Below are 16,422 nucleotides of genomic sequence, written 5' to 3'. Positions count from 1 at the left end.
TAGATGACGGGAAGGCAAATAGTGGGTACCAAGGTAATCCCAAATTTCCTCTACAGAATTAAAGGTGGAGGGATCTGGTATGCTACTGGATCAGCCTGTATCAAGGAAGGCTGGGCTGTGTGTCTTCAGTCTATTAGGCATTTATTGAGCATAGCCTATGCGCTAGGTTCCTAATGCAAGTGTTACTTCGTTGACCCTATATTACAGAGGAAAAAGCAGAGGCTCGACGCAGTGCATCGCACCTAGCACCAGGCCACGACGCAGACTCCTAGGCCCTTTCTGCCCGGCAGCTAGAGTTGGGGTGGATCGCTGATGGGCACCGGGGTCTCCGGGAGGGCAGCACTCAACCCGGCCGTCTTGGCTAGCACAGCGACGAGCTCCCAGGCAGCCAACGGGCAGAAGGCGCTACGGGACTCCTAACCTGGCGCCGCCGTGCCGGGCGAGGGGATACAACTAGAGCGCTAGGGCGCCTCCTCAACCAAGTCGGGGCTAAACCCACGGTCTGGTTAGATATGCGCCGCCAGGACCCCGTGTGTCTGTGCGCCGCGCCCCGCCCACGCACGCAGGCGCCGGCCCCGCCCCCCGCGCAGCTCTGGCTCCGCCCTCAGGATTGACCGCTCGAGCCACCGTCCGCACAGCCCCGCCCCGCACGGCCAGGAGAAGCAGAGCCGGCCGTGCGGTGAGTGTGTATGTGTTCGCGGGGCACGGTCTCAGCCCCGGGAAGATGGTGGCGGCGGCGGCGGAGACTGAGGCGAGGCTGAGGAGGAGGACGGCGGCGACGACAGCGCCCGTGGGCAGGAACGGCGGGCCGCTCCGGGACTGGGACGCGACGGGGGCTAGAAGGCCGGGACTGGGGGCCGGGCTGCGCCTACCGCGGCGGCTGCTGCTGCTGCTCCCGCCGCTGCTGCTGCTTCCCTGGGCTGCTGAGGCCGCGGCGGTAGCGGCGGCGGTGTCGGGCTCAGCCGCAGCCGAGGCCAAGGAATGTGACCGGCCCTGTGTCAACGGCGGCCGCTGCAACCCTGGCACCGGCCAGTGCGTCTGCCCCGCCGGCTGGGTGGGCGAGCAATGCCAGCACTGCGGGGGCCGCTTCAGGTGAGTAGGGGGTGGTGGTGGAGGGTAGGGCCCAGCCAGAGGCTGAGGCTAAGGGACGCTCGAGAGGGCCCCAGGCCCGAGGCGGATGCCGGACAGAAAGTGGGGAGGGTAGAGCCGCCCCATGGTGTTTGAGGACCATTTGCTTCCGGGGAGATCATTATCTCTGGCCTGGGGTCTTTCTGGACTAGAAGATGAACAGGTTCGAGACAAGGGTGGAGGCACCCTAGAGGGGTTTGGGTGCCGCAGGCTACATGGGAAGAAAGCTTAGGGTCTCGAAGAGTATCTAAGCCAGTCTCTGAAATTGGGCTTCTTTCGATAAGCGAGGTATAAAAGAAAAGGTGAGAGAACCATTCTTCTGTAAACACTTCGTTTGAACATCCCCTCATTCTCTGGGGCCTGATGAGTTTCCTATCGCTTGGAGATGTGGGGGTACTCTGAAGAAACAGGGCCCTGGAAGAGATTTGTTGTCTGGAGATAGAAGGAAAAAGGGTAGGACTGTGAGATATTAGAGATAGCAGAACCAGTGGTTGTTGGCTAAAGAAAAGTGAGGAAACTAGCCTTTGGAAGCTCACTGGAGGAGGCAGATTGGAGTAGGTCTGTGGTGGAGAGGGCATGGAAGGAGGTTCCTGTTTGCCTTGGTTTCTGGAGTTCTGAGTTGGCCTGGTTCAGGGCAGTACCTCTTGGAGAGATCATTCATTAATTACTTAGTAGTTAACTATTATTTGCTTTAGTTGTGCAAAGATTTCTGGATAATTCACACAAACAGATTAGCCAGACTTTGGCCTAGGCCACAAGGAGTTTGGAATATAGCTAGAGAAAGATACGTACATAGATAACCCCAATCATAAGGGCTACAGAGTCACTCATGCCTTTGGCAGATATTTACAGAACATTTTTGTTGTCAAATGTGGAGGAGTGGGGAAATACAGAGAATAAGACAGACAGGGTCCTTGCTCTCATTGAGCTTACATTCTAGTGGGGAGACAGGGAGTTAACAAGTACATAAATGAGTAAAAGAGAAGAATGATATAATTTCAGATAATGGTAATTGCTGTCAAGAAAGTAAGACAGGATGGCTTGATAGAGAATTAGAACCAGTGGGTGACTTTAGGAGAAGCCTCTCATTTGAAGTGGCAGTTGATCTGAGACCTCAATGAGGCAATGGAGAACCTGTGGGAATTCAGGGGAAGAGAGGTTGTGATTAGCTGGGACAGGCAAGGGATATTTTGAGGAGGAGGTGACATTGGATTTGAGCATTTGAAGCTAAGTAGGATTTGGAAATGGGGAGCTGGGAAAAAAATTCCAGATGAAACATAAGATACAAACAAAATTGTGGAGACCAGAAAGTAAAGTATTGCTAGTGCCAGAGTATGTAGAAGAGAACTGTGAGAGAGGCGTTTGGAAGAGTAGAATTATAAACTCATGTAATGTCAAAACTTCAAGGGAATTCAGGAAACATTGAGGAGATGAGCTCTTTGTTGTTATGGAGAAAGCAAATGATTTCAAGACTAATGTACAGTAGGGCTGGCCTTGTAACTTACTTAGGGTTTATGAACTGCATTTATCTACATGTACCTGTTGAGGGCTACTCTGGTTTGGGTTGTGAGATTATAGTGGTTAACAAGACAGACAGTCTTGCTCTTGTGGAGCTATGTTCTCACTTGGGAATAAGAAATCCAGTAATCAATTTCTTATGATTTTCTTAAAGCTGTGGAAATGAAGAGCAGGGGATAAGCAGAGGACTTGATTTTTGTTTGGAAAAGTAAGGTTAGTAACTGAATAAGTGACTTTTGAGTTGAAATCTGAGGGGTGAGATGGCACCCTCTACATGGGGGGTGGGATGCTGAGGGGCCAGCATGTACAGAAGCTTGGAAGTGAGAGGGATCATGGCAAGCCAGATGGCTGGATGAAGGCCAGGTGGCTGTAACAGAGAGAGCAAAGGGGGATATGGCAGGACTGGAGAGAGAGGCTGGAGGGGGGAATATGCATAGCAAGATTAGTCTGTCTGTAATGTTCAGAGTAGGTGGATCACTTTAAGCATGAGAGATAGTGGGCAGCTAGGTTGAACTGTTGACATGGGTCAGGACAGCAGTAATGAGAACTTGAGATAAGCTAGGGGATTGGAGGCAGGGATAGGTGCTAGGTGGTACTGTAGAGGTAAATGACAGATCTTTCTTTGAAACTTACTTGCTCTTGGAAAGAGAGAGTGGGATGGTGAGGGAAAGAAAACTAGATGCTATCTTAGGCAATTGAGATGATGGTTATATCATTAACAGACACAGGGACTCAGGAGGAGTGGGTCTGAGACGTTTAAATTTGTACACACTGAGATTGAAGTGCTTTCAGGATATCCACCTGGCAGGACAGCTGTAAGTGTTGGAGTCATCTACATACAGAGAGAGCAGGTCTGAGTGTCCACATGGACAGTCCAGAGGGTTGGAGAAGAGCCACTTGTTATGGGGAACAGGCAGTCCTGACACTGGTTGTCTCAGATGGTGTCGTGTGAGTGAAGGGGCTCTCCTCTTTTTTGTGGACACTCCATTTGAGCCAGTTCCAGCTGGTGTCAGTGCTCTTTCCTGAGCAAACAGTTATGACCTTGATCCTAATACGTTCACTGTATTTTATGGGTTTCTGGAATTTGCATTTTAACAAATGAAAGTAAGAGGAACTTATGTCTCTAGCCTTCAGAAAAACTTTCATTAAATTTTTAGTTGTGGGATTTTTTTTTTTAGGGGAAGAGTGAAATGTGATATGTATCTTGATATAACTTACAAAACTTCTAGGATTTGTGAAAACTAAGAGCCATTAAAATGAATACCTTTCTGGTTTGGGTCAGCATCAAGTTGGTGTTTTTTTTAAGCTTTTTAGTTCCATAAATTCTGTGTTGTACTTGCTGTTATAAGGTCTTTTTCATTAATTGAAAGGAATGTAGAGTAATAAGAGGATTAGATTTCACTGAAGTTATCACTGAGTGCGTACTACATGCCATGTATATTGTGCCATTTAATCTTCAGGACAACTCTAAGGGTGTTTAAAATTTGGATTATTGTATGATTGTAGTTAGAAAATCACTTAATTTTTTCCAACAGTAGTATACTATAGAAATGATTAATTACAGAGAATAAGATTAATGGTATCAGTTTAATAAAAATAACTATGAGATCTTGGGGGATGATTTCTAAAGAAGTGCCACTTCCATTCATTTTTATGTGACTCTTCATAATTCAGTAATCAGTTTTTTTCTATTTGTGATATCACAATCAAAATTTTTCTTTGGAGGATAAATACATCCCGTCAAATTAGAAAATAAAGAATATTAGGCTCATTTATGAAATTCACATGCATGTAATTCTTTTACGTTTCCTGCCATACAACTTTTGGGAGGATAAAATGCCATAACCTACTGAATTAGAACCTTATAGTTACCCATGATGTTAAGACCATCTGTATTAGAAAAAGAGAAGAAGATACAGTCCCAGCAGTAGCTGCTTCCATTTTTCTAGCATTTCCCCCTTTTTTTCCAGGTATTGTGTCAAGTGCCTTTTAGAAATTATCCTTTTTAATCCCTAGAATGAAGTTATTCCCATTTCATAGATGGGTAAACTAAAGCTTGGAGATGTGGAGTAACTTGCTCAGGATTACACAACTTGTGGGTAATTGGAATTTGAAGTCAGGCCTTGTGTAACTCCGAAACTCATGATTTCCATTGTACCATTTGGCCTTCCGTTTTTTTCTGAGTCCAGTCATCCTTTATGAACATTATTTGGAAGGGCTGACCTAACTCCAACACTTTAAGAAACAAAAGAGGGAAAATAGATTTGTTACAAGAAAGCTAGCATAAAAAAAAAATTAGGGGGAAGGGTATAGTTCAGTAGTAGGGTAGGTTAGGGGGTGGGGTATAGCTCAGTGGTGAAGCATATGCCTAGCATGTAGGAGGTACTGGGTTCAATCCCCAGTTTTAAGCCACGCAGTCTGTAAGTACAATAAATGAATGAATGAATGAATAACAACCTTAATTACCACCCTGCCCCCCAACCCCCAAATTTAATGAATTGAATCTGTCTGGCTGCTGGTCTGAGGACATAAATATACTTTTCTAACTGGTGAAATGAAAATTCTGGGAAGTAAAATTTGATAAAAGAAGAAGGTAAAAAATACTTTGCTTATAGTAATTACTAACCAATATTAATCTGAAGACCTAAATTTATGTTCATGAGTCAAATTTAGGCTTGTCTGTTTCCCCAGTAGAATATAAGCTCCATGAGGGCAGGGATTTTTAATCTGCTTTGCCCACTGTTACATTCCCAGAGCCTAGAGCAGTGCCTGAGACATAGTGCTCAATAACTATTGTTGGATGAAGGAATGAAATTCTGCTATATATTCTTTGTGACTTGAAAAAAGTCATCATTACCTGTATGACTGCCATATTTGTCTTTTGTCCTTTTATTTCTCCTGAACTTCATTGTCTTGTCATCCATTGTTAGCTGGGCATCTTTATTGGGATGTTATGCTGTCCCCTCTTATGCAGCCACGTCTAAGACCAGACTTCTTATGCTCATTGGAAAAAATAGTCTTTTCCTTTGTACTTCCTTATTTCAGTAGCAGCTCCTACTTTAGATAACCAAAGGTCAAAACTCAGGGCTAATCTTTTGTTCTTTCTGTTTATTCCCCCTTACATAAAGTCTTGGAAATTTGTTCTTTTCCTTCTTCCCTGCTGCCGTCCTAGTGCACCTGGCTCTTTACCTCATTGCTGACCTGCCTCTGTTGTACCCTGGCTGGTCTCTTGCACTGCCAAAATCCAATCTACCTTTTGTCATATAATCAATCACCTGAGAATATTTGTCACTGTCTTGCTCAGAAATCTTTTTTTTTTTAAACTCCTTTTATTATCTGTAAAATGACCCTCAGCAGAAGGCCCCTGAATGCCTTACATACATCCCCTTTTCCCTAACCAAGTACTTCTGCTTTGTAGTTTTTCTGCATTATTTGCTAAATTCAGCACCCTTTCTCCTCCCTGCCACCACATTCTCTCTTTTCTTCTCTGCTTATCTAGATTCTACCCCAAGACCTGACGGGCATGATAGCCAATTCTCTGAAATCATGCCCATTGTTGTCTTTTGAGATGAGCCATCAACCTGCTCAATTCATAAATTGCTTCTGAATGATTACTATGTGTTAGGTACTGTGCCCTGCCTTGAAGATTTGAAGGTGGGTTAGAATCAGCCTGCATTTTCCTTGGAGAGCTCATAATTCTGAAGATAGCTATATGTACCAGCTATTAGAATTTAATAATAAAAATACAGGCAACATGTGGTGCTGGACTCATATGTGGTGAGGAGACCAACTCTGTTGGGAGCTCTGGTGGAAATTGTTGAAGAGAAGAGAACATTTGGGCAGATCTGAGAGAGATGGGTAGACCATCTGGGGGAGAAGGACACTCCAGAAGGAGCAAAGAGCTTGTGCAAAGGCAAAGAATCCTGGACTATTATACTTGATTGGTATATTAGTTTTCTATGGTTGTTGTTACAAATTATTACAAACTGCGTGGCTTAAAACATCAGGAATTTAATCTCTCACAGTTCTGGAGATCAAAAGTGTGAAATCAAGGTGTTGGCAGGGCCATGCTCTCTCTTAAGTCTCTAAGGGAGAATCCTGTTCCATGCTTTTCTCTTAGCTTCTGGAATTGCCAACAATGCTTGGCATTCTTTGGCTTTTAGACGAGTCACTTCAGTCTCTGCCTCCATCACTTGAGTCTCATGTGGCACTCTCCCTGTGTGTCTCTTCTCATAAGGTCACCAGTCATGTTGGATGTATGAGTATGACCTCAACTTAAATACATTTGCAAAGACCGTGTTTCCAGATAAGGTCACATTCACAAAAAGGGTGGAGGGTTAGGACTTCAGCATCATTTTTTAAGTGGCACAGTTCAACTCACAGCATTTAGAGGACTGAACACGGATGCTGTTGGAGCATAACTTACAAGAGATACAGTAGAAGGGTGTGAGACTGGAAAGTGTAAAGGCCTTCCCTTTTCTCTTGCCAATAAGCTCCAGCTTCAGGGTGCATCCTTGGCCTAGGCTAAGCCATCAGGGCATTCCAGTTTCTGGCTGTAGTGATTGTTTTGAAGTAGGCATGTGACCTAAGCTGACTCAATCAAAATGAGTCTCAGGACTTTCCTGGAGACCTGTCTCCTCTGGGGGCATTTGTGAAGATGTGTTACTGTCAGAAGATGTATTCTGTGTGGTGAGGGTGTAGGGCCTAGAACTGTTACAGCTAGCATTGCTGTTGTGATAGGAGCCCACCTGAGCTCAGAACAACTCCTAGAAGAGGGCAGATGGCAGAGAAATGGAGCTGAAGACCTGATGATTTTATGAATCTCTGTATCAGGCCTTACCCGAAGCTGTACTTTTTGATTTTTTGAAGTACTGCAGTCCACATTTTTCTTAAGCCAGTTAGGGTTGATTTTCCTGTCCTTTACAATATAGAACAGTCCCTAACATACAGAGGGAAGTAGGGCCAGATCATTAAAGTGTATATTTCACACCAAGGAGTTTGTGCCTTATCTTCTTTTTTTTTTTTTTTCAGTTGAAATACAGTTGGTGTACAATATTATGTTAGTTTCAGATGTACTACATAGTGATTTGACATTTGCATACATTATGAAATGATCACCATGATCAGTCAAGTAACTGTCTGTTCCCACACAAAGTTATTACAGTATTGTGGACCATATTCCTTATGTTGTATATTACATCCCTGTAGCTTATGTGTTTTATAACTTGGGGTTTGTACCTCTTAATTCCCTTCACTTGTTTCACCCCCACCTGGGCCTTATCCTCTTGGAAATGATAACATGGTCTACATTCCTGACATTTTTATACCAGGTCTCCCAACGTTCCAATCTTGGCAGGCACATGATCCAAACTCTAAGTTACCACAGGCAATAGTTTTGTTTCTTTCATATCGCATAACAGCTGGCTTCAGACTGTTTTCACTGCCCTGTATCTTGATTCTTTTTATATCGTTTCACATTAGAGAGCTCATTCGTTGCCACTCTGTTTGTAAATTGGATATGATGTCTGTCAAAGTTCTTTTAGTGACAGACACCCAACTCACACAAGCTTAAGAGAAAAAGATGGGAGAGATTTATTGGTTTATGTGACAGAAAAGTCCAGAGGATATTGTTGGTTTCCCGTTTGTCTAGATCCAGGGGACCAGTTGGTCTCTCTCCTTCCCTCTTTCCTGGCTTTACTTTCAGGCAGTCTGTCTTCATGTTATGTCTCCCCATGATAAATCAAATGGGCTCAGCATCCTCCACTGGAAGAGAGTGATTCTTCCTTAGGAGTGTGTAGCAAATAAGGAGGGCTGAGAATCTCACTGGTCCCCTGTCCTTTACTGAAGCAATCTCTGTGGCTAGGGTCATGGGAATGTTCTGACTGATCAGACCTGAGTTGAGTACCTCTCTGGAGCTGGGGGAGGGGTGGTGGTGGTGTGTGAGGTCTGACTCTGTTAGATGGCACGGACTGAGAACGGGGGGAGGAAAAAGGAACACACATGTAATGTTACCAGAAAGTAGGGCTAGTGCTGGGCAAGTGAGAACAGTGAGATCCCTGCCTATTCTTAGAATTTGCCATTTAGTGAATACTTAATAAATTGATGATAAAAACTGGGAATGGTCTGGAAATCATCATATCAAGTAATAAAATGCTGGTCCCCCAGTTTTATCAGGAATCTATTGCATTGTTACAAGTTGTGAGGGCCCTATTATGTGGATTGTTGAGGTTACTACAGTGAGGACTGTCCTGTGTTGAGATGAAGTGTAGTAGAGCCAAGTCACTGAATGGCAGTTATTCATCCACTGATTTTGTGTCAGGGAAAATAGTGAGGATTATGGGAACAGGCAACAAAATATGCTTATATAGTATGAAGTTATGTTATTTTGGGTGAAAACTTAACTTTGTGTAAAATACTCACATAATAGACCTTTAAAGTTTTTGGCTGATTCCTGGAAGATAGTTAACTTAGATGAAAAGGTTAAAGATATGTTTATTGAGTGAAAAGAAAAAGTGAGCATGAATGTCTTAATATAATTGCATAAATTATGATACATTTGAAAGCAGATATCTGACATTTAAATTTTACCTCTGTGAAACGTTCCCAAGATAGGCAAATGCATATACTAGATACTAATTGAATCCTTCATTTTATTATTTTCTTCTTTCTGTTTTTCCTTTTGTTCATATACTTCCAAACTGGCCCTTTATTATTAACCTGACTTTCTCTAATTTTCCTTCCTTAGGGTGACTTTCTTTTATGTGTCTTGCTTTTTTCTTTCTTCTCACTTTATTGATGTCTTATGCCTTTAACTGCTTTTCTTCTAGCACTTGAGACCCTGGTTCTATTTTATCCTTTCAATTTTTAATTCTTTAAGTTTCCCTCTTTTTCAAGTTACATTTGAGTGAACCTTAATTCTAGTGTAACCAAGCAGGACTGGCCTCAGCTGCATATGTCTATAGTTATTTTTAGCCCCTTATAGTTTCTTTGTATTCTGTTGTTCCAGGTACAGTTCTCAGCCTGCCTAAAATGCTAGAAGCATTTATCAACCTGACTTTAAACTGCACCAATTTTTCTCTAGAGCATTTTTCCACAGACCGCCCTTTCTGAGCACCCTTTGTTCCAGGCACTGGAATGTTAGAAGAGCCTCAAAGCTGGAGGTGAACTTCATACCTAGCAGAGGGAAGGAGACCTCTGCATCTGCAAAAACAAGAACAACTTTGCAACAGTTTGTTACCCTGGATGGGATATCAATGGAAAGTAGCTCCACCCCTTGAACTCTTGAATTTTTACTATAAAACTGCCTGCCTTCTCTTCCTAACAGGCTTACAGTCTTAGAGGCATTAGCCCACTGTGACCTCCTTTGCCTGGCAGAGAAATAAAGCTGCCTTTTCTACTTTATCCAAAACTCTGTCCTGAGTCTCAATTCGGTAAACAGAGTATGGAGGCCACAACACTAGCTGTTTATTTGCATGTGTATTCATCTAGAATTCTTTTTCACTTAAAGAATTTTGCTTATGGCTGAATTGCCTTTTTATTTTTTAGAATTTGACCGTAACAGTGTACAGTTATTAAGTTGAATGAATTTACCAATTAATTTCTCTTGGTCCTTTTTGCATTCTAATTAAGCATTTTTAAATTTATTTATTAATAAGCCTTTAAGCATTAGAGGCTGGAATTGTGTCAGGTGTTGTTAAGAGACACAAAAGTAATCTCTTGACTAGTGGTTCACAAAAATGTTTATAATCTTATGAACTCTCTTAATTACATGTTAAAAAAGAGTATCCTGATTTTGATAAGATGATTTTAGATTTTTAAGATGATTTTAGATAGAGTAAAAAGAAGACATACAAATGGCCCACAGGCACATGAAAAGATGCTCAGTATCGCTAATTGTTAAAGAAATGCAAATCAGAACTGCAGTGAGTTATCACCTCACACCAGTCAGAATGGCTAAAAAGTCTACAAATAATAAATGCTAGAGAGAGTGTGAAGAAAAGGAAACCCTCCTACATTGTTGGTGGGAATGTAAATTGGTTCAACCACTATGCAAAACAGTATGGAGGTTCCTCAAAAAACTAAAAATAGACTTACCATATGATCCAGAAATCCCACTCCTTGGGGTATATCTGGAGGGAACTGTAATTTGAAAACACACATGCACCCCAATGTTCATAGCAGCACTATTTACAATAGCCAAGACATGGAAACACCCTAAATGACCGTTAACAGATAACTGGGTAAAGAAGTTGTAGTATATATATATATAATGAAATACTACTCAGCCACAAAACAGAATAAAACAATGCCATTTGCAGCAACATGGATGGACCTGGAGATCATCATTCTAAGTGAAGTCAGAGAAAGACAAATATCATATGATGTCACTTACATGTGGACTCTAAAAAAATGATGCAAATGAACTTAAAAACCAGAAATAGATTCATAGAGATAGAAAATAAACTATGGTTAACAAAGGGGAAAGGGAGCAGGGAGGGATAAATTAGGAGTTAGGGATTAGCAGATATAAACTACTGTATATAAAATAGATAAACAGCAAGGACCTACTGTATAGCACAGAATTGCATTCAATATCTTGTAATAACCTATAATGGAAAAGAATCTGAAAAAGAATTCAAATTTATATGTGTGTGTGTGTGTGTATTTATATATATAATTGGGTAAATAAATAATTGATGAGAAGGGATACATCTTACAGAAGAATTCTAAATAATATAAGTAGATACTCCCCCTTCTAGGATGCAGAGCTTAATTTCTCTCGACTGATTCCCTTGAGTATAGGCTGAATTTAGTGAGTCTTAATCAAAGAACAGAATATGGAGAGGGGGAAAATAGTAACTTTACAGTGGAGAAACCTGGCAAACACGAGCTTAACCAAATGATTAGTGTTAACATTACAGTGATGAAACATGTTGATATCATGTGCCCCCTGATATGATGTGATTAGGAGTCAGTGTTGCTTATGTGATATTTTCCCCCAAACTCCATAACCCCAATCTAATTATGAGAAAAACATCAGACAAATTGAGGGACATTCTGCAAAATACTTGATAGTATTTCTCTAAGCTGTCAAGTTCATGAAAAACAAGGAAACACTACAGAACTGTCATAGACCAGGGGAGACAAAGGAAATATGATGAATAAATGTAATGTATCCTGGAACAGAACTTAGTACTTTAGGGTAAAAACTGGAGAACTCTGAATAAAGTCTGGCTTTTAGGGACTAGAAAAATACCAATATTGGTTTTATAGTCTGGCAAATGAATCATAGTAATATAATATGTTACCATTTGGTGAAACTGGGAATTCACTGTATCATCTCTGCAACTTTGCTGTAAATCTAGAATTATATTCCAAAATAAAAAAAATATTACCTTAATTCTTTAACTTAATTTTATTGACTCTAAGATGCTATCAATTATAAGATACCCCATTATTTTATGTACCACTAAGAAAAAAAGTGTTTGCAGTAAAATTAAGATATTGTCATCAGTTCTAAGAAGCACCTTGATTTCAGAGACATTAAATGAGGAAAAAAAGACATATTTTAGAACAGATGAAATATGGTTTTTAAAGCAAAATTAGTAATACATACAAAAGTTACAAGAGGGTATGTGGTAGAAAGTTTTCCTTTCCCTCTCTGGGAGTAGTCTGTTATCAGTTGTATAGCTTTCCAGATATGTTAGCAACATATGGAAACAATTACATATCTTGTATGTCCTCCCTTTTTTCTTTTTTTACTTAAGTATGGTATAATCTCCTCACTGATCTGTACGTTGCTTTTCCCCCTCCACCCTCACTGAACAACATATCTTGGAGATAGTTTCATCTATCATTTGAAAAAAAATTTGTTTGATATTTCATTGTATGGTTATGTCTTAATTAATATAAAAGTGTTGAGTGACCCTGTACACATGTCATTTCACACATTTGTGAGTCTTTCTTTAGGTTTAGTTCTCAGAAGTAAAATTGCCTCATCAGAGGAATACGTGCATTTTAGATTTTATTAGGTATTGCCAAAAAGCTTTCTATAGAGATTTAGCCAATTTACATGACCAGCAGCAATAAGTTATGGCTTGTCTTTAACTTTCTTATTGGTGTCTTTTTAACAGAAATTTGAATTTTTAATGTAATCAGTTTTATCACTTTTTTCTTTATAGCTTGTGCTTTTTTATGTTATATTAAAAAATTCCTTCCCTGTACTGACCTTGTACAGATATTTTCCTATATTTTTTCCTCAACATGTAAAAATTTTTGCTTGTTCACATTCTGATCTTTCATCTACCTGTAATTTATTTTTATGTATAGTTTGTTGTGAAGACCTAATTTAATTATTTTTATTTGATAAGCAGTTGTCCCAGTCCTATTTATAGATTAGTATGTTTTTCCCCCTGCAGTTTGAAATACACCTTAGTTATATAAAACCTCAAATTTGCCTTGGTTTTTTTTTTTTAGCCCTTTGCTCCTTTTATTTCAACAAAAATCCTTGTTAAGTTTCTTAATGGGAATTTCACCTGATATTAAGATTAGCTTGGGGATATTTGTCATCTTTCTGAATAGAGTCTTCCCATCTAGAACATGCTTTATATCTCCATTTACTTAGGTATCTTTTATATCTTTAAGTAAATTACTATAACTTTTTTTCTAAATGGTCTCACATGCTTTTATTGGATTTACCCCTAGTTATATAATTTTGTTTCTATTACTGAACCTAATTGATTACTGTAGTACATATGAGTGAAAATTTTTAATTTTTATTGCTTTTATCTGTATTATCATTATAACAGTAAGCAATATTTAGCTCATGAGTCTCTGTGGTTGTTTGGATGATGCAGCTGATCTCTATAGAACTTACCTGTATGGGTCTAGGCTGCAGCTTTGCTGGGCTTATCTTGTGGGGCTGGGGTGTTGCACATCTTATCCTCCTTTGACCGGACAAACTGTTTGATCCTTACCATCATTGTGATGGTGGAGGTGCAAAAGCACAATTGATTTTCTTATATATTGAGTTTGTATCTGGGAAACCTTCCTAAATTCTTGTAGTACTGATAGCTTGACTGTGGATTCTCCTAAGTTTTCTATGTTGATAATGCTGCCAATAAATTGTGATAGTTGCTTTGTTTCTGATCTGTGTACTTCGAACTTCTTTTTCTTTTCTACTTATTGAATTGTTTAAGGTCTACAGGATGTTGTTGAATAGTTTTGTTCCTGACTTTAAGGAAATCTGGTAGAATAGTGCCTGGCACATAGTAGGTAACCAATGATCATATTGCTTTTGTTCTTTAATCTGTTAATGTGTTAAATGACACTAATAGACTTTTTAATTGTTAGACCATCTTTATATTCCTGAGATGAAGTCAGTTTGGTTGGCCATGATATATTTTTTAATACAGATTTTCTGGATAGTTTGTTTTGGGTTTTTGTATATATGTTCATGAGCTTTTCTTTTGGCAACAGTATCAAATTTTGTCTGTTTATTTTGTCTTCACCGTCAAATACTGGTGTATTTGGGGACAGAATTTAAGACTGATCATTGTTTCCTCTTAGCACTTTGAATATATTCCATTGTCTTCTGATTTTTATTACTGATGTTTCAAAGTTAGCTGCCGGTCTGTCATTGTTCATAGATAATCTTCATTTTTTTCTCTTTTTAAAATTTTTTACTCTGGAAAGCTTCAAATAAATAAAAATCAAAAGTATAATGATCACCTTTACCCAGCTTTAGCATTTTCAACTGAGAGCCAGTCTTTTTCACTTTTACCATTACCACTTTCTTTTGCCCTCCCCAGGCTAGCAGGGATTATTTTGAAGCAAATCTCAGGTGTCATTTCATTTCATTTTACTTTCTCATAAGTGTTCTTACCTCTACTCATATTTTATCTCTTTGTCAGTTTTTTTGTTTCTCCTTTCTCTTTTGGTATATAATGTTGCTATGATGTGACCAAATACGGAGTTGTTTCTATTTATTTTCCTCATTGTATGTGCTTCCTTCATCTGACAATTCACGTCTGTCATTGTTTCTAAAAAATTCTTAGGTATTATCTCTTTAAAGCCTCCTCTCTCATTTCCCCTTTTGTCTTTTTTTGGTACTAGTTTTAGACACATGTTGTCCATTCTTACCTGTTTTCTTTGTCTTCTGTGTCTCATGATTTCTGTCTCTTTATTTCTCTCTGTTGCTTTCAAGGTAATTTCCTCATATTTATTTTCTATTTCACAAATTCTCACTTGAGCTGTATCTAATTTACTGTTTAACTTGTTCTTTAAGTTTATATTTTCAGTGATGATATTTTTAATTTTTAGAAGTTCTGTCTTTCAAAAACTGCTCATTTTCATAGTACCCTTTTCTTTTTTGATGCTTTTGATCCATTTGTGCCTTTAAGCGTTTTAAGGTGATTTATTTTATGTTCTCAATTGGATTGTTTTAGAAACTGAACTTTGTAGGGTCTAATTCTATGTTAATTTTGCCTGCTGATTTTTGTTCATGGAGCAGTGCTTTTAAGTATGTCTAAATTTCGATTTTGAATTTTATCTTCAAAGAGTCTTTGTCAAGGGACATATGTCTCCAGAGAGTTTGTGATTACTTCTATTAGATATCTTTGGATATCTCTGACCTGGGGCCACTTTTTTTGTTAATTTTATTTTCTTGGGAGTTCCCAGAGCTTGCAGGCAGTGTAATTGGAACCCACATGGACATGAGACCCATGGTTATAAAGTCACAGGGGGAACATTTTCCCCTATCCTGAACCCATAGCTGAAACTGATAGCTTCCTTGTTGCTTTTCTGTGCCCTAGGGCTGTGTTTTTCTAGCTCCTTGGGATCTTTTTTTGAAGAGATCTCAGTTCCAACTTGCCTTACTTACATGGGCGTAGGCCCCAGTGTCTTCCTTGTGGGAATTTAGACTCACATTTCTAGTTTGTAGAGGCCGACAAGCTCCTGGATCATAGGGAATGACAGCCACTCATAGGGCACATGTCGAGTTGACTAACATTCTAACTGCTCTGGTTTTCATGTGTCTTGTTATTTTTGGTCCTTGGTACTTTCCTTTTTTTTTTTTTTTTCAGGTTTAGCTGTACAGTAAAAATGATATTATCATGTATATTGCATTTTCTTCTTGATTTTAATGTAGGCAGATGTATTATTTTTTCCTTAATGGTGAATGCTTTTTCTGTCTTGTTGCAGAAACCTTTCTCCCCCAAGGAATGAAGATATTCTTCTGTATTTTCTGGACATTACATTGCTTTGTCTCTCACATTTAAATCTACAGTCTACCTGCGTGTGTGTGTGTGTGTGTGTGTGTTTGTGTATTGTGAAGTAGGAGTCAGGTTTGTTTTATTTTCCTTATATATATTCAGTTACCCCATTTATTTACAAGACCTTTCTTTTACCACTGCTTTGAAGTGTTAATACTGCTTTGTTATAAATCAGATATTTAAATATGTATTATCTGTTTCTAGACTCTCTGTTGTATTCTATTGATCTGTTTATCCTTATGCCAATAATGTAACACTGTCTTAATTAGTACAGCTTTTTATGAAGTCTTCCCACCTTTTTCATCTTGTTCAGTTCTTCAGGTTTATTTTGGCTACTTTTGGTCCATGGCATTTCTGTATAGCTTTTAGAATCACCTTGTCCATTTTGACCAGAAACACACCTTGAGGATTTGGTGGGAGAAGTACTGAACCTATAGATCAGTTTGGAGAGAATTGACAATCTTTATAATACTGAGTCTTTCAAATAAAAAACATAGTATATACC

General features: G+C 39.5%; 1 protein-coding gene across 4 annotated transcripts in view; it reads left to right on the top strand.

The window, feature by feature from the left end:
* Positions 1 to 634: 634 nt before the first annotated feature.
* ATRN (attractin) overlaps positions 635 to 16,422 on the top strand; it is a 121,929-nt gene continuing 106,141 nt past the window's right edge. For all 4 annotated transcript variants that reach the window (XM_074346983.1, XM_010972801.3, XM_045508535.2 and 1 more), the window contains exon 1: positions 635 to 1,092. In XM_074346983.1, the coding sequence (XP_074203084.1) occupies positions 725 to 1,092 (368 nt within the window). In that variant the 5' untranslated portion in view covers positions 635 to 724. The remainder of the gene's footprint in view (positions 1,093 to 16,422) is intronic.

Source organism: Camelus bactrianus, chromosome 19 (assembly GCF_048773025.1).
Source record: "Camelus bactrianus isolate YW-2024 breed Bactrian camel chromosome 19, ASM4877302v1, whole genome shotgun sequence".
Lineage (NCBI taxonomy): Eukaryota > Metazoa > Chordata > Mammalia > Artiodactyla > Camelidae > Camelus > Camelus bactrianus.
This window is presented reverse-complemented; position numbering and strand designations above follow the sequence as displayed.